Genomic DNA, 19,840 nt, shown 5'->3' with positions numbered 1-19,840 from the left:
ACGTATTTCCGCTGCATGGGTTCTGAAGATTGAACTCAATCATTAGGCCTGGTATTAAGACACCTTACTACTGAACAATCTTGCTGGCTCATAAAAGTCCTTTTTTTTTAAGAGACAAAAATTTATATAGTGTAAGTCGTGTGAAAAACACAAATCAAAACTATCCTGAGATGCGATTTCACCTTGGGCAGAATTTCATCATGAAGAGAACAGCAACAGTCAGCCCCAATGCCTAAGGGCACTTACTGCTCTTATGGAAGACCCACGTTCTGTTCTCAGTACCCACATGGTAGCTCACAGCCACCTGCGATTTCAGTTCCAGAAGATGGAATGCCTCTTCTCACCTCCAACGACCCAGGCGTACACATAGGATACACACACCCACACACACACACACAATTGATTACAAAAAAGAAAATAGTATCAAATGCTGAAGATGTGGATAAAAGGAAACTTTAGACAAGTAAGAATCTATTGAGGCAGGTTCTACAAGACCAGAAAATAAATGGTTCCTTAATAAATGTAGCTTAAGTTACCACAACCTCTAGCACACCTTCCTTGTGCAGCCAGGGTTCTGGGTGAGACCTAAAAGCACCAGCGTTCTGGAATCTGTATGCAGGTGGCTCAGGAAAGGAGGAACCTAGTACGCACACATCAGTCTTACAGAGAAGCATGGAGTGCTTGGCTCAGCCATGCAGCCTTCGATGCTTCTCCCAACATTCTTCAAACGATACTCTCCTCGTGCAGTGTGCAGGAAAAGTGACAAAGAGCGCAGAAGCACTTTTGGACCTGAGTAACTGACGTGAAATAAAAGGCATTTTGTGCTTTATAGAGTGTGTAATATACTAGTATTCTTCAGGGGACTGGCTTACTCAGTTTCCTTAGTTCTGTTCTCAGTCAGTTCCAGCACTCCTCAGTTTACAAGGTGCTATTCCAAGGCAGCACACCCAGAATGGGCACTTAATTTACCTTGGAGAAATATAGAGCTGAATCATTCCTCTAAGTCTTCAAAAAGAAGACACCAGGGAATGTTTTAAACTTAATACTTAAATTATACAATCTAGTGTGTTTGAAAAGTCAGACTTTCCAGCTGTTTGCGCTAAGGGGCAAGATATAACATCTGATCGTCTTTTGCTTAGATGAATAAGTGTGGCAAGAAATGCTCAGGGACATTCCAGGTCTTTGCTAACAAATCTGCTCTCCAAAGAAGAATGTGGCCCAGTATACAGCAGAGCAGCTGCCGGGAAGCTGGGCCTCTGTGTGAGACCTGCCTGAGTCACAGAACTTTTGGAAGTGAGCCAAGACTGACTAACACCAAAGAGGAGAAGCCATGTTCCTCTCTTGAGTTTCCTTCTTTTTAATAGATACCTATACAGAAAGAACCCCTAGCTTCTGCTGAGCAATATAGGAGCCTCAATTTGTAAAGTAAGTAGGAGAAATAGTGATGGTCAGTTTTGTTTGTTTAAATCTGTCTAGAAGTGAAAGGGTTAGGCAAGGAAGCCAGAGTAAGATGAAAGAAAATATCTCTGTGGGTTAGGAATGATGCAGTATCTTTCAGTGTTTTCTTCTGTGCCAAGAACTTGTTGCTGCTAGAGAAACTCATGGTTTAAAAAACAAGACAGAAAGAGGGGTGGAGGGAAAAATGTAGTCAATTGTTTTCTTTTCTTTCTTCTTTAATTAATTAATTTATTTATTAACTTTGCATTCTGATTGTAGGCCCTCCCTCCTCTCCATTCCTGTTCCCATCTTACCTCCCACCTCCCCCTCTCCTCCCTTTCCTACTCACAGATAAAGTGAACCCCACTCCCACCCCCCCCCACCAATTCAGACCAGCACATCAGGTGCATTAGGATTTAGAGCATCCTCTTCTCCTGTGGCCTGGCAAGGCAGCCCTTCCAGGGGAAGTGATTGAAAAACAGGCAACAGAGTCAATGTTAGAGACAGCCCCTTTCTTCTTCCTAGAGAACCCACTTTTTCCATTTTTCGTATTGGTTAAAAATGACATTAGCTTACTAGTTATCTGGTGAGTTCACTGCTCAGGGTAGTAAAGGAGCCTTCCTCTCTGCTTGGAGATATTTGGCTTTTGATCTGAGAATTAACCACAACTGATGCTTCAGCTCATTTTAATTTACTTTAGTTACATTTGCTCCTATTTGAGCGGTAGTGATCAGATACATGACTCCACAATTTAGAGTCATTAATTTATTAAAAAATTGTGCCTCAGATTCACATGAGTTATGGTATACCACTGGGAAACCTTTAGCATTAACTACTAAAATGATGATTGTATATGTATTGCTCATGACTTGGAAGCTAAGGAGTCATGTGATGCTGGATGAAAGTTCTAAATAAACATTTTTGTCCCAAAAGGAAAATTAGAACTGGCCTTCCAGGTTTTCTAATTAGCAGGCAATATCAGGTTCTAGTTATAAGACATATTTATTAGTTGCTAAGTACCAACATTTATGTGGAATATAAGATGGCAGTATTTCTACAGTAAGGATTTATTTTTAGACAGCAAGCCTCAGAGAAAAATCATAAGCAACAAGAAACTTCTGTTTCCACCATAATACATTTTTCATATTTTGCATCAATATTTTTCCACTTCTGTTTCTGATGTGCCTGTACAAGATCAGCACATATACTGGGCATGGCTACTACTGGAGATGTCAATAAAATACATCGGTTGTTTTGTTTTACTTTGTTTTTCAGTGTAATTTGGAAATATATGAGAATAAAAAGTTGATCAAAGAAACTCCTAGTCCAAAGAAAACAGTCGTGGATACTGGATTGTGGAAGAGAAGTCTTTTCCTTTGTAAAATGATACATACTAGCATATTGGAAAGAACATTTATTTTCATAATGTACTAAAATGTTGTTAATGTACCATGACTTCCAGGAATCAAGTGGCATCAACTCACTCTGTCACCTTAGAAAATATATTCATGAAGATGAAGAAGCACTGGTCATCAGGATGCAAGAAAACACTGGTCACAGATACCTAGCAGGACTGGGAAAACAAAGCAGCACCTTTCTGGCTACAAGAATACTGACATTTTGTCACATTGAATTGCTAAAGTTTCTGAGAAAGCATTTTCTACCAGGATACTATCTGTCCTGGGAATGTCCCTACATCATTTCTTCACTCGGGTCTTCCTCAGCAGCTCTCACAGTTCAGTTGTTTTCTCGTACTGAGGTATTAATCTTTTATATGAGTGATAATCTTTTAGATTCTTTCAGAGTGACTTTCTCTTTGTGACCCTTCATTCTCCTTCGAAGGTACTCATCCTCTTTTTCATCTGCTCTTAATTTGTGTTTTCCAGTACACTTTTCTCTTTGCTTCTACCTATGAGCTGTTGGGCACCTTGGAAGTCAACCTTTCTTCCCCATTAATTACAAAATGTCTTGAATCCAAGATTCACTTTCCAAAAAGATTTCGACAATCTCTGGCTATTAACACATTTGTAATATACTATCATAAGTTGTATAGCACTTATTTCCTCTAATTGTTCTTTTAGGAGTTACTTTTGTTGGATGTGTGTTGGTGTTCTACGTGTATGTGTGTGTGTGTGCACGCTACCCGTGTAGTGACTGTGGAGACCAGGAGAGAGAATCAGTTCTTCTGAAACTGGAATTAGGATTTTCAGTTGTCATATCGGTGTCTGGAACTGAGCTTGGTCTTGTCTAAGAGCAACAACTGATCCATTTCTTCAGTCTGTGCTTTGATTCTTAAGGCATTATAGTTGATATGAATTAAACTGATTTTCCATCTCCTAGAATATAGACAGTAGTCCAAATTTCTTATCTAAAACTTTAAGAAACATAGTACATGTTGGAACCAGGGTTTTCAAACATGTTTTCAGTTGTGTTGTATTAGAAATCTACACAGAGCCCCCACTGTTATGAAAATGGAGCACATCCATAACCGTCCCCTTGGCGTAGTGGGATGCAGTCTTTACCTATCTGAATGCTTGAATAAGAGATGTTCCCCAAAGGTTTGGGCACATAATTGATCCCCAGTGTTTGGGTAGGCTAATAAGAGTAAACCTTAGAGGAGTAAGTGTGTCACTGGGGACAAGGTTTTCTTTTTCAAAGCCACAAGCCATTCCCAGTTTTCTTCCTCTATGCTTCATGCTTACACTTGAAGAGATGAGCCCTCAGAGTGCTATTCTGGCTGCCATGCCTTCACCCTATCATCATGACCTCTAACCCTCTGGAACCAGAAGCTTAAATAAACTCTTTTGTAAGTTGTCTTGGTCATGCTATTTTATTACCAAAAAAAAGTGTATTTTATTACAGAAAAGTGACTAATGCTAATACTAATGCTAATGCAAATGCTAATACTAATTTCACTCTTTACATCGCACTAGGAATCAAGGTGTCGCCTGAAACATGTTCTGAACATTTGCTGTTTTCCATCTGATTGGTATGAGAACTTGTGAGTCACAGTATTTGAACTTAACCATTTTTCCCATCTATAAGACATGTCTCAAAAATCCAAACTCAAATTTTATTTTAAAATGTTTATTTTATTTTAATTGTGTGTATGTGCACATGCACACATGTGCAGATGTGCCCACAACAGAAAGCCAGACAGACATCACATCCCTGCTGTAGTTACAGGGATGTGAGCTGCCCAATGTGGATACTAGGAACTGAACCCGAGTCATTTGAAAAAGCAGTGTATGCTTTTAATCAATTCCATTCCCAGTGCAAAGATTCTCTTAATTATAGCTCTACCTTAAAATGTCTGCCATCAAATTTAATTTTCTTATTCAATATACAGGTCATATTCCATTCCATGAATCTTTCTATAGGTTCTCTATCATTTCCTCTAATCAGAAAAGTCTGAAGAGCCTTTCTCCACTTGGCAAGGGACCAATAGATAGGAAAATCAAGTCTTTGGGCATTAGATCCTAAAATTGGACAGGCAAAGTTTTAGTTTCCCTGATGATAACATTCAAGAAGCTTAGCTGAGGTTTAAGCACACAGCAAAACATGGGTTGCTGACTCCAAACATCAATGCATGGGCTTTTGTTTCAGAGTTTATTAAACAGAAAGAGAGCTCCACTCTCAAGTTTTGAAGATTTAGATCAGATAATCCGTTTTTCTTGGGATGTCGCTTTGAGCTTAGTGTTCCACGAGCAATCGTTTACCAACTGTGCCTTCAATCTATACAAACTGAGCTGCAAATTCCAAAGCAGAGTTTCTCACAGGATTTTCAGTGCTTCCTGTCTCCCAGCTTTCTGGGAGCACTTTGAGAAGATACATGCACAGAATTTTGGCACTTAACTTCTAGTTTGAGGCAGAGGTGCGCTTTAATGAAGAATAAAATAAACAAAATAATCTAGGTCTTGAACTTCAGTGGAAGCTCATGAAATAGTGTAATGTAATTTGAACATTCGTGTCAATTTGCCTCTCCAGCACACACTGTCCTTCTCTACAGTATACCTTATTGGAGATACTTAAATATTTAAAATATTGGATACAGCTTGAAACTTTCACATAAATGCTCCCCTTTTCAAATTGTTTCCCACAATAGAATTCTTAACATAGCAGCCAATGAATGCCTAGTGGTGAGAGCTGCGTGGGTTGCGTGTAAATATAGCTCTTGACACAAGGAAGGGATGTTGAAAATATAGAAACCTTCTCATTTTTATCTGTCTGAACTTATTTACAAATGTTTTCATTTTTTTCCTTGTTTGTAATATGCACTGTGTCACCATATGGTATATATATGAGCTTGCAGAAGAAGAGCTTTTTTTCTATATTAAATTTCTTATTTGTTACTAAGTTGAATACTATATTGTTTTTCAAAATATTGTCACACTTGTCTGGTAATTTAAATTTGGGGTAGAATTATAAATATTATATGTAAACATTAACCAGTAAACTTGAGGAAATAAGAATAAACTAAATTACTATAGAAGCCAGAAATAAAGAAGAAAAATTACTGATACATTTTTAAGACATGTAATACATTTATTTAAAAATGGGTTGAAAACAAATGTTTAACTAGACGAAATATTTTCACTATATATGACAGACTGTATATACCAAAATATTCATATGAGGCAGTAAGGCACAAGTGATGCAATAAAATGAAAATACTTGGACAATCCAGTCACAAGAAAGATGCAAAGAGCTAATAGACATGATGAGATGATATCCTAATCAGCATAGCAAAAAGGCTTTGGAAAATTAGACAATATATGCGCGCTTGCACACACACACACACACACACACACACACAGAGGGAGAATAGAAAATTTTAAATAATTGTCTACATATTATAAAAAAATAATCACTATATTTCTAATGAATAATATTTAACTATATAAAATTGAATATATATTGGGTATAATTGCAACACCTATAACACCCACATTTGGGAAACTGGAGGAGGAGAATTGTGGCAAGTTCAAAGCTAGTCTTTGCTATGTAATGACTTCCCAGCTAGCTAGGGCCATTTAATGAGATCCTAAATCAAAAATGTAAAATGAAACAAGACAAAACGTAATAAAAACAAATAAAGAAAATGGTAAATTATAGTATTAAATGTGCTGGTACCCATTCTTTATACTAAAGGAGGTAAAAGTGCATATAAATAAATATACAATATTCATGACATAATTTATAAAATAAATACTACTAATAAACCTAGCATTTGAAATAATATTGAACATATAGAGCATATATACATCAATATGTGTAAATGTATGTTAGGATGTGTTCACGGAGACATTCACAGAAGTATGTGTATTGCACACCCATGATTATGTTGATAGTGAACTAGTAGAAAGGTATAGAGAAAGAACACAATCTATTTAGCAACTGGCGCAAAGCGCAGGCAAGGGAAGGTGGTGAATGGAAACAGGAAAACTTTAACCTTTGATAGTATATACACATATTGTAATTATCATCTGTCTTACTTATGAAAAGAATTCAAGCGATGACATATCTAGAAGTCTATAATGGACTTTGAAAACAGTTAAGAAGTTTAAATGTTGGACTGAATGAGTGAACTTCAGAGAGTAGATTAATAATCTTGGTTGCTATGCAGTAAGACTTTAGGAATGCATAATTGTGGTGTGAACATTATGTCTTAATAATGTTAAAAACAATTAATAGATCTCCTTATTTAATGTGGACCATATGATTTTTGTTTTTCACTAGCACTATTTTTGTTCTGTGAATGTTTGCATCAGGGTGTGTGTGTGTCTGTGCCAGAACCACTGTTGTGATATTGGCCATATTCATTCAACATTTGACAAACATTTACAACTCTGTCTGCTGCATGAGGGGAATTGGGCCTGGTAGTATGAATATATTCATAAATAAAGGTCTGACCCTATCCAGAAGATTACTTCCTAATGCTGTCCATAGAGCTGTATAAACACTCATTTACACATACATGCACACACATGTCATGAATGAGTGCAGTAATGCCGGGGAGACAGCTATCATGTAGGTGGTAATGAGAAAGCCTAACTCACTGAATCAGAATCTGGCTCTTGAAGAAAATAGTATGTGAACTGAGTTTTCAAGAATTAACAGGAGTTTGCCAAACAAATAAAGAATGTCAGCCATGGTAGACAATTCAAGCACCAAGTCAGTATAGAATAATATAATGCGGTAAAGTGTGATACAGTCAATATAATTGAACAAGCTATGACTGCCACGCACTGTCCTTGGTGTTTCATATGCATCCGCTATTACAATGCACATCAACTTCAAGCAATATCATCATCATCATCTCCATGGTATCCATCAGTCAATAAGCCACAGAGTCTCATTAACTTGCCAGAGTCACACAAGTAATATGTAATAGAGTTAGATATAGCAAAAAGAGAGGAAAATGAAACCCAGTAAATCTAGTCTCAAAATCCCTCATTCTTTCTAAAACTAAGACCAGTTAGGGATTAAGGGGAGCTGCACAATGATTTTAATAATGGCCAGGCACTGTGTTCTTCACTAACGAACTTGAACTTTTTTCTAGCTGTTATAATATTCAATAAGTAGAAGAACCATACAAGAAAAAAGCTTGGCATTTCAAAATATGATTTTATCTGAGACCTGAGTAGGTCATTCCAGGATAAAGCTAAAGACACCAAGGTCTCTGCAGTGTTAACAGATGAGAGTTGATGAGAGTTTGACCTAAATATAATAATCGATGAAGTTAGAAAGTTGGAAAAATATTTCAGTGGTGAAAGTCATCAGGAACAGCATTTGGTGAGCTGTACAGAATCCAGGGAAAGATGTGGATTAAGATGGCTCTTAGGTTCCCTGTTGGCCCAGAACTCTCAGCTGGTTACTCTCAGCTCCTAAGGCTATTGCAACTGAGAAGGAACATCTGTCTGCCATTCAGTGTATTACGTAAGAAACTTGAAATGGAGAATAAAGGTAATTCTCCCTTTAATTCTAGTTATAAAAATTAGGCTACTGGAGTAGACATTGGATTTTTCTTTCTCCTGCTCTTGGGGGCCAAAATGAGGAATTTGTGCACATTAGGCAAGCATTCTACTACTGAGCTACGTGATCAGCCTGAGTACCTTACACGTTAAGACACTTGTTCTTCCTTGCTCAATACCATACATAGCTAATATAATTAAATCCAGCCTAATATCCAATGCTAGATTCCTAGCAAGTCTTTAGTACTTCTTAAAGGCCTTATCAAATGTCGGAGGAGGGATAGCTTTACTTAAGAAGTAAAGTAACTTCTTTACTAAGTAAAGAAATAGCTTTACTTAGAAGTACAATTAAGACATCAGTCTTTTCATATACTAGTTCAATAACTTGTAAAACAGAGTTTAGTGTCTTGCAATGATATAAGAATGAACTACTTAAAATAACTAACCTAATGATTTCTCATAACTCCAGCTGGAAGATAGATGAGACTTTTCAACTAAGTTCGGTGAATTCTCATTATAAAATAAATAGTTTATGTCTTTTACTCCAACATTATAAGGTCTTTACTGTGGTAGGCCAAAATCAACCAATCCATCCCTCTCTTCAATTTTATATTTGTTTGTTTTAAGAGAATCACTTGATGACTGCTCCTCTTATACCCCAGGCTGCATCATGTTGGAATATGTTCTTATAGTAATTAACATGGAAAATCATCATGGAATCAAATGTGGGTTCTGTTGTGTATACTTTTAGCTCTTTGGTCATGGCCCAGTTATTTGATGTCTGTAAGCTTCAGTCTTTTAATCATGATGCATACATAATATCTTCTTCAGAGGACTGCTTGAGGAGTAGCATTCGTTTGATGCATATGTCTACATTATTAGAAGATAGTGAGAAAGTAGCTGGAAAAGTATTAGAACGTTGTGACATGCCTAGTACCATGATTATTTTAGCTGTCTTATTGAAGGTTTCCTTAGTCTTCCTTCACTCAGGACACTCAACACAACTATCAGGAAAGCCTGCATGCTCCATCTTTGTATAAATGGGTTACTGTTTTTTCCTTCTTGAATACCGTGTTGTGATGGTGGCACTTCTTCTACAGTACTCTTCTGCCTGGCTCTGTTCTCAATTTGGAGAAAAAAAAAAAAGTAGGGTTGAGTCAGATATTAGTAGGTGCCTTGAAACCAGAGAAGGTGAGCTATCCTTCAGAGCTAGGCTCTAAGGCAGCTATGACTGCAGCTGAAAACAACAATCATAAACTTACCCAAGATGTTATAAGTTTTATAACTTTTTAAAAACTCAATTTTGTTGTCCTTGAGTGTAAACTTTGTAGATGACAGTATGGTGTTCCAGTTCAATAGATCAGACATGCCTAAGGGAATGATTTTCACTTGGTCAGCTGAAGGAAACTTCATTGATAAACTTTTTCTACACATTTTTTTTTCCTAAAAAAAGACAGGGATTCCTTTATAACAGCCATGGGTATCTTGGAATTTATTTTGTAGACCAGGCTGGCCTTGAACTCACAGAGATCTGCTTTCCTCTGCCTCCTGTGTGGTAAGATTAAAGACATGCATAGCCACTACAGGACACTTCTCATTTCTGTTTTTTTTTTTCCCTCTCATTCTTTTCTCTCCTCTCTAATTATTTTTTTCTTAGACAGCTTCTCACTATGTAACACTGCTGCCTGGCTGTGCCAGAACTCACCATTGACCTCAAAGTCAGAGAGATCTCTTACTCCTACCTCTCTAGTGCTGGGATTAGAGGTGTATGCCACCACACCCAGCTTTTTTTTTCATTCTTTTTGATCAGAAGTAATGGGATATATATTAGAAGAATGTTATAAAATTTGGCATATAATGTGCTCCACTCATACCAACTCCATCACATGCAAGGTCTAATGATTTTCCATTTGCTTGGGTTCTTGGTGGTTTATTTTAAACACAGAAATGGAATGCAAAGTCTCTTTCTTCTAAGTGTTTTTTTTTAACTGTGTTTTGAAATTAGGACAGCATTCAACCAACAAAAATAAAATTTGCTAAAGAAAGCAGACTAGGATTTTCTCAGTCACCTCCATTAGACTTCTGGGAAAACAAACAGTAAAGCTATCCTATTCCTGCTTTGTGCATTTGGGTATTTAGTGGATGAAAAAGTGAATCCAATGAAGCCAAAAAATCCACATTCAACCCTGCAAGTGGTGTGCTTAATTTTTCAGGATGTAAGTCAGCAAGACCTCTCAGCATGTGTGTGTAGTATAATCCTAACTATAAAACATTCTTTTTTTTTCTGCCAGAGAGGTGGGAGATACTTCTGAAGCCAGCTCACTGACTTGGCGGCACAGGCATGAATCCTTCTCAGAGTTGCTAAATCACACACCCAGACACAACTTCTGACATTCCTAGGGGAGGAAGCGGAGCTTAATTTAGATAATCCCCTCTGGAAAGTGTATTTGCTGATTCAAACCAGACCTGGCTGACTTGGGCATGTTGTTCTTACATTTCAGAGATGCTTCCATGTAGAAATAACTTCTTGTTGTATCCGGCCAGTTAAGATTCACATAAAGAATAGGTAGGTGTGATCAATAACTATTTCTGAAAATATAAACATTTGACTTTACCCTCCTTTCTGCTTACTTGGAAGGACACTGGCTTTGATGTTCTAGGCAGTTCTTGGCAGAGTGCTTCTCATTCCACTAATCATGTGAAAATAAACAATAACAATAAATAGAATAGAAAAATATGCTATGTATCACAAAAGTATATTTTTGGTTTGTTTGAGGAAAATCTCTAATTAAAAATGGTGCATGCAAGGTTATATGTGAGTTAAGAGTTAAGAGTAGCTGTTTGGCTTATACTCCATTGCATGAACTGGACCCTTCACCAGGAAGACAGAAAGAAAGCCATAAGAATATAGTCATGTTGGAAGCTAAATCTACTAGGAAAATGCTCTTGGGGACCACATCTGAAGTAATAGTACCCTTGGATATTCCAGAATGAAAAAGAAACAGGAATCAAGTAGGGGTATAAGATACATCAAAATTTTTATCAACATGAATAGAGAAGTGCATTTCAAATTAAAATCCAAAAGGCTAAACTCCTCTCAAAAATGCCTAAATTACTAGGAAAAAAAGGAATTGCTGGGACCCTAAAAATTCATCATTAGCAATAAATGATGTAAGTTATATAAGGAAGAAAACCTGACTTTTCTACAGAAATTAAAATTTGGTTATAGGAAAAGAGTCAGAAGTGTCAGGAATCAGATTCCTCTGAGAGGCGGGTGCACATGGAAAAACCCTTAACACTGATCCATTGTAGAGGTCATGTAGATCTACACACACACAAAATGCAACGAATAAAGACATGCATTGCAGGACATTTATTGATATTAAGTCTTTGTGAATCACAATGGAAAAAAGTGAATTCCTCTTGATTTAGTTGATAAAAGGCTTTGTACATAGATGTGTCTAGTTCTTCTATTCCTTGATCTTTTTGTGTGTGTACTGAAATAGCACAAATGTAAACTAACGTAAAAATAATACTACTGTCTAGTGTCCTTGGATTTCTATTTTGTTATTATAAACAAACTTCAAAACAACTTTCATGCACTATTCTATTTAATTTTAAGTATTTGTTTATTGGTTTGTCTATTTATTTATTGGGACTACAGACAATTCAGGTCTCATGTCTGCTAGACAGGTCATAGGCCACCAAGCTATGTCCCTAGCCCTTTGTTATAAAAGAGAAATTGTAAGTGTTCTTGTAATTGAGCTCACCAAAGTTAAATCATTAAGTGGAGAAACATTGAATGATTAAATTCACATAGTAAAGCATCATTGTTAAGTCTGAGGCTGACTCAAATATTCTACTTGATTAATTAGACAATCAATCTGTCCTAAAAGTACAGGTCACATACTTAGTTTTATAATAGAAGAAGAGTCTCCGCATAGCTACTGTGGTACAAAAGCATCTGTTATAAACTCTCCTGAACTTAGGAACAGAAAGTTTGAGTATATGTACTCAATGGGTTTCTTTTAAACTACTGGAGTTTTGAGGGTCTGGATTCAGCTTCACTATGCTGACATCAGCCATGGCTTCCAGAGCACAGCTTTGGAATAGACTTACTATTGGGGTTTTCATGATTGCTCAAGAGCAATCTTATTAAAATTCAATTTAATTGTTCTCTTAAAATCAACCAAAAGGAGCTGCCTAACTAAGTTTGAGGCTGATAAGCATGTTTGTGGGAGAACGCTGGTGAAAGGAATATACTCCCAGTCCTTTGGGTTAACTTAGAAGGGACAGCAAGTGGCATGCTTTTGATAATATCATTTCTTTTTTCCCTTTACATGTATATTAGGAACCTTTTTTACTGCTGTGACAACACACTTGACAAAGGCCCTTTGAGAAAGGGTTTATGTTGGCTCATGGTTTGAGAGTTACAGGCCATCATGACAGGGTCTAGCAGCAGTGGTCGTGACAGCTGATCACACTGTGTTTACAGTCAGGAGTCAGACAGTGGTAAACACCAGGATTAGCTGGGCCTGTAGCCTGAGCAATGGTGCTGCCTACATTCAGGATGGGTCTTCCTTTCTGCTTTAAATTTCTCTGGAAATTTCCCACAGTCAGCCCAGAGGTATTTTCCCTAAATGATTCTAAGTCCATCAAGTTGAGTATGGACATTAACTCCTCCCCCAGGCCCCCAGGATAGGCCTTCTCTTGACCAGGTCACCCCTAGAGCTACAATACAGCACTAACTCTTTCCTCCTTGTAACAATCCCATTAAAAGTATTCTTAGGTTGTCAATGGAATGAACTCTGTTTAAGCCAAGAGAAAATAAAGTTTTAACTAGCCCATTAACTAATGTGGCTATCACTACTTTCTTACTGTACTTGTTTCTATAAGAGATTTAATTTTACATTTCCAGCTGGTTTTCAGATAAAGTCCTGTTCTTTCCCTAGCTTTTTACAATCCATTTATCCTCTTTAGAGTGATAGGCTTGATACATACATACATGCATACACACACAATATGTATATATATATATACATATATATATATACATATATATATACATATATATTTCTTTTAAAAAAAATCCCAAAAATAAATAATGACTCAGAAAAACAAAGTAACATGCAATTGCTCTACATGATCAAAATTCCTGGAGAGAGATTTTAAAATATATTATTGTGTTCACTTCACCAAGAAAGTTAAAGTATTTGGTCACCAAATTGAGGGTGACTGAGGTAAAGTATACCTGTTACACACATGCGTATTTCTGGTTATTGTGGAACTATGTAGGGATAAATAGTAATTTTTAAGAGGATTTTCAATTTCAGAACATTTCATTAAACAGCTAGTTCAGGGTCAAGTTCTGTCAAGTTTATTTATAGTCAAATATTTTATCCCATATCACCCTACAAGAATAAATAGATGTAACACTTATGATCCCTTGCAGATGCTAAATCAACAGTCAGTTTTATTTTATTCGTGCAGAAGTTTAATAGTAATTGTTGGCATGGAAGTTGGGAAAGCCTTTTAGGCTTTTAGGTCACGAAACGTCTTATGTAAGGCATGTAACTGAGGGTGAAAGAGACTCCCAGGAAACAGCCCTATTCCATTTCTAGTTCTGTCCTTAGCAAAATGTGTGACCCTGCGCAGGAGACTCACTTGGCCTTCTGCAAAATAGAAAGGACCACAGTCCTTCCAGATGTTCTCCTGGCTTGGGAAGAGGGTGTCGACAGCAGAGTCTAACTCTAGAACATAGTGGTATTTAACTACTTCCTACCAGGACAGGGGTATAATAACTGAAACAATTTCAAGAAAATCAAATATTCAGAAGAGCATGCAATAAAATGGAAAATATTATTTCTACAGAACATGGTGCTTTGCTTGAAATATCTGTCATCAATATTAATGACTTCAAATGAGCTACTGTTTCACTGTCCCATCTTTATATATATAATTTATATATTAACTTTACCTCCTGATTGCAGTCTCACCCTCCTCTCCTCCTGGCCCTAACCTCTCACCCTCTTTCCTCTATTTCTTGTACTTTTCTCCTCAGGCAAGAGAGCTTTCCCCAACCAACCCACCACAGCAAGTTACATTTCACTGCCCTGATATGCCTCAAATCTCAAAAATAGTACCAGATAAGGACATCTATATTCCTTCCTTTTTTCCAGAAAGAATAACAATATGCTTCTTCCAGAACAAGCTCTCTGAATTTAATTATCTTTCATTTTACAAAGATTCTAAGAGTGGAGTAAGTGGCTGAGGAACAATTCAAGAAGCTCTGTCGCTTCTTTCCTCTAGCATTACATACTTGATATTGCTGAATAACTGACAATATATTTAGCAATAAAATCAAGTAATTTAAATAAACTTCATTATTTGAACAACTGCTCGTTGCAGAAGTCAACACTGAGGGCAAAACAGCTCAAGAATGAAAGCAGAACACAGGCCTCCGTGTCAACACGTGAGGTATATTTGTTTCTTCCTCCTCTTTTATGGTTTTGATTTTTCAATTACCTCAGATTAAACTTTCAATTACCACTGAGCTGAGGGATATAAAGAAGTACACATAAAAATATTTTCATAACATAATAGTTCTTACCTGTTTTTTTCATGAATCTTCAGAATTTCATTCGTTTGTTGCAAAAGTTGCTTCTCTAGCTTGTATGTTGATAATGAATTCTCCAGTAGTTGTATTTCAAGTCGGGATGTTTGATTTAGTACCTTGAAATATTTTTTAACAATAAAATTTCAATCACAAAGCATTTAGCAGAAAACAATGAACATTTAAAAATCATTTTTGTTCTCAATATTTTTCAAAGGACTTAAAGCATGTGGTGTCCATTCTACCAAACACTGCTTTGTAAATTGAGATTAAAGTTGGAGGTAAACTATATTTATTTGCATACTCCAATTTTTATACTCTTACATACTAGGATATTATACTCATTTCATATATTTTATCTTCAATATTTATAAGTGCAAAGTAGATTGTTACTATAAGGTCTTGATATTACATGTCATTTAGAATAATTAAGAGATGTAAAAAATATACCTACTCAAACCTACAGCCTTATCGAATTCAATTAGAAACACAAACAACTCTTAAGATAGTCTGAAAAGATTTCTGACAACACATTCATTGGACGGCTATCACAACAGGTAATTCACCCAAGACAACTTTCATATCTTATATCGTTTACTTGATAATATCATCTATTGGCCATGTCACTTTATGGATGTGGACACTGGAGTCCAGACTACTCCACGTTCACACAGGAACCAAGATCTGAGTTTTTAAACAGAGACTTTATTTGAGTCTACAGGTTTGGACAGTAAACTGAGAGGTTGCATTACAGTGATTGCTGTAAGCCTCAGTATTCAGAACTGAAACTGCTAAAAATAACCAGGCTGGAGTAGGGGCAGACTGCTATTGTCTTTCTACCTTCCCTGGCCTGAGTAGACCGGAAACTATCACAAAAGATTCACTCTGCTAGTCAGAGGCTGATATAAGTCTGTACTTATGCACCCAATTCTATCATTCTCTAAGAGAAGACAGCAACCTTAGGAGAGGTCTTCAAACTGTGTCAACATTTGTCCCTCTCTGTCTTGACTCTCTGTCTGTTTTTCGCCTTTAGGTAGATTTAAAATGCAAGGGAAAGTTTATATTGCTTTTAAAGTCCCCTTAAGTTATTTGAAAATCTTTTTACCCATGAAGGTTTCTTAGAGCTACTTGTTAAAAGGGAGCTGAAGAGATGCTTTTGCAGAATCACTATCAGGTGCAGTGTCTTGCTGTAAAAGTGGAGGTACTGTAGTGCTCCTCCCTCACTGCTGCACCGCAGAAGGCAGAAGGTGGGATTACATCTGAAAATTGAGACATGCGCTGAAGTGCGAGAGTTGGGCCATGCTGCAGGGGGCTGCAAGGCAAGGTAGCTCTGTGTCTGTGGTAAGACAAAGAACTAGGTAGGAAGGGAGAGACAACTGCTGGAATGCACAAGTTGAAAAGGGCCCCTTCTCACCTAGGCAACCAAGCGAAAGTGCATGCTATACACTGGTAGAATATTTAGAGCAGATTTTTTTTTTCATTCTAACATACTCCATAAACATTAGATGAAACTATTGTTATTAGTGCCTGGAGTGGTTTCAATCCATAAACATGGAAACTTAATATATAAATGAATCATAGCAAGTAAAGTATTTCAAAGTACATGCCTCATTTTATCATTTTCTAACCCCTCCTCATCAAGCCACTTCTTGCAAGGTGAGGAGTAGGGTAAGGTGAGTAAAACCACTTGGCACTGGATCCTAGTGTTGCAAGGGCTATGTTGACTTTAAACTTACGTTTCTGTTCCATATGGGTTTAAACTTTTTAAATAATGCATTTTTCCTGGACACATATGAACTCAGTGATTGTGGCAGTGTGCACAGACCTGTGCAAGCTCAACACAAAGTCCCAGCACAGAGGGAGAAAAGCAGGTGTGAAACCACATGCTAGTCATTGGCCTTTGGTGACTGTTGGATAAGTAAGCTTTTGTTTAACAATGTGACCCTGATAGGCTGACCATGCCTAAGGGCACTCCCTACTCCCAAGAGTACTTCTGCAACCCAAGAGTGCACTCAGTGGGGATAAAAGAAAACAAAAAACCAAACAGACAGCTGGAGACTAGTGAGGGGAGTGGAGAAGGGCAAGCTGGGGAAGAAGTAAATGCATTGCATTACGTTCTCAGAGAATTAATACAGCAGTATTTTAAACGTATGTTTCTTATCACATTATTTAAGGAAAAAGGGAATTTGAAAAGCAATGGTAGAGAATATTAAGACTGAGGCTATGTTCATTATTTATTATTATTTTACCCAGGCCAGTTTTTGGTTTCTTTGTTTACTGAATGACCATTTACAAATATTTGGAATGAGGAGTGAATCACTTGGGACTTTTGTGTGAAGAACTGTACTTGGCATAGAGAAGACACTTAACACTTGTTTACAAATAAAAGCCAAGTGTGCTATCTCATGATATTAGCTACATTGTTCACAGGTACATCAAACCTATATTTGTTTTAGTTTGCCATACTCTCTGAGAACACATTGTGTTGGTTGGTGTCAACTGACACAAATCCGGATATATTTAGGAAGAATGCCTCTTTTTAAAAAACTTTTTATTGATTCTTTGTGAATTTCTCATAATGCACCCGTAATTTCACTCCTCTCCCTGTCCCTTCATATCTACCTTCCACCATGGCAACCTCCCCCACAAAAGTAAACTATAAATAAATAAATATTTCTGACATGAACTCAATGGCTGGCTCTTTGACCTCCACCCACCCACCCGAAGGAGGAGCAGCCTTGCTAAGCCACAGAGGAGGACTATGCAGCCAGGCCTGAAGATACCTGATAAGCTAGGGTCAGATGAAAGGAGAGGCGGTCCTCCCCTATCAGTGGACTTGGAAAGGGGTAGGGAGAAGATAAGGGAGGGAGAATGGCAATGGGAGGGAATGAGGGAGCAGGATACAGCTGGGATACAAAGTTAATAAACTATAAACTAATATTTAAAAAATAAAAATAAATAGATAAATATAAAAACACACACACAATGTTGTCATGGAGTATACTTTGTCACAAAGCATACTTTTTGTCCTGACAGCTTTATTTGCAAAGGTTCCTTGCAGTGAGTCATTGGTTTGATTTCTCTACCTTCTGTCAATACTGATTCCTCACAGGTACTTTTCTAGGATACTCTGTTGTTGCCCTGTGTCATGAAGATCCTACAGCTCTGGATCTTCAGGAACAGCCCCTTTATGGCCTCTAGCAGTTCACAGATAAGGTAGTTGTTCAAGTGGGCCAACTTAAAGCCCTGGATCTGGGCCTCGGTAGTAGCTGATTCGGTCAGCCCATCAGCTTTCCTGCACTCACACCACCAGGGCGAGCTTTCTAGTACTGCCCCACCAGCTCACCCAGATACCTCAGCTGTTAAGAGTCAGGGCTAGCTCTCCTGCTCACATGCCCTGTGGCCAGCTCACCCTGCTTTTACCACCTGGAAGAATAACTCTTGATTGAGAAAATGTCCTAAGAGTGACATAAAGAGAAGTCAGTGAAGTATTACCTTGACTAACGGTTTAGGTGGGAGGGCCCAGATCATGGCCGGTAGTGTCATTCCTTGGCAGGTGGTCCCAGATGTTCTTTGAAAGCTGGGTGAGCAATGCATGGAGAGTGAGCCAGTAAGCAGCACTCCTCCATGGCCTCTGCTTCAGTTCTTGCCTCCCTACTCCTGCATGAGTACCCACTCTCACTTCCCTCTATGATGAAGCATGACTTGAAAGTTTGTAAACTGAAATAATTTCCCCAAATTACTTTTGTCATAGTGTTTTATCCCAGCAGTAGACATTCTAAGACACACCTCCCAATAAATGCAAAGACTAAAATTTTTGTTTACAAGGAATAATACATATTATTCTCCATGTTCTCTGGAAACAGCGTGGAATCCTTATCTGGAACTGACCTCTCATTCTCCTTTGCCTTTAGCATATTCTATCACAGAGCAAAGACTCTTTTGTAAAAACAAGTCAGATCATGGTATGCTGAATATGATAATGGACCCTCTCTGCAGCTGGCTTACATTTCAAAGAACTCAGTGTGGTCCACAAGGCTGTGTGTGATTAGAAGCTTTCTTACTTTTGGCTGTCACTCCAGTCACCCACCTGGCACATTGTGCTCTATCCACTGTCTTTCTGACAACTCAATTTGCCTAATTTCTTTTCACCTCAGGACCTTTGTACCTGCATTTCTGGCTGGCTGGAATTCCCATCCCCTCCCAGGTGCAGAGTTAGCCTCTTATCATATTCAAGACATGCTCAGGGGTGTGTTCTGGCCATGCCTAGGAAAATATCTACCTCCACGCTCTCCCGCGGTTCACTCTAGATTACTTTCCTTCTGGAATCTCCACTCTCAAATTTGATCCTGCGTCTTCACTCATGCCATATTTTTCTGCCACAGTGTCAGTTACACAGAGGATGCACTGCTTGTGTCCAGAGCCCTCCAGCACAAAATCAAGCACACTGGGATATTCAACTATGTGCTGGATGACATGCTGAGTGTACAACAGACTGTTTGCAAGGTAGGTAAGGAAGGTAATAGCCCCACATGAGTAGTTAGACATTTACAGCCCAAATCTAAAGAGCTGGAAGAAGAGAGCTGACCAGTCTTAGAGATCCAGGCTGAGTGCTGGTCAACTTAGTTTTAAACACAAATGCCAAGTCCTTCTCTTTTCCCATCGTCTTGACCCTATTGTTGCTTTATTTCATGTCACTCCACTGATGTTTTCAAACAGGCTTGAAGTTCAAATCTGTGCATCCAAGGGAACTGTAGAAAAACTATGATAAATTAGCCACTGCCTTGCATGAGTCTATGGAACTTGCTGCTGGCAA

General features: G+C 37.8%; 1 protein-coding gene across 6 annotated transcripts in view; it reads right to left on the bottom strand.

Moving 5' to 3' along the window:
• Positions 1-19,840, bottom strand: part of Angpt1 (angiopoietin 1) — a 255,633-nt gene that overhangs the window by 80,547 nt on the left and 155,246 nt on the right. For all 6 annotated transcript variants that reach the window (XM_060389490.1, XM_021644101.2, XM_060389491.1 and 3 more), the window contains exon 3: positions 15,022-15,143. In XM_060389490.1, the coding sequence (XP_060245473.1) occupies positions 15,022-15,143 (122 nt within the window). The remainder of the gene's footprint in view (positions 1-15,021; positions 15,144-19,840) is intronic.

Source organism: Meriones unguiculatus, chromosome 8, assembly GCF_030254825.1.
Source record: "Meriones unguiculatus strain TT.TT164.6M chromosome 8, Bangor_MerUng_6.1, whole genome shotgun sequence".
In the NCBI taxonomy this organism is placed as follows: domain Eukaryota; kingdom Metazoa; phylum Chordata; class Mammalia; order Rodentia; family Muridae; genus Meriones; species Meriones unguiculatus.
Note: the sequence above shows the minus strand (reverse complement) of the source record. Positions and strands in the feature narration are given on the sequence as shown.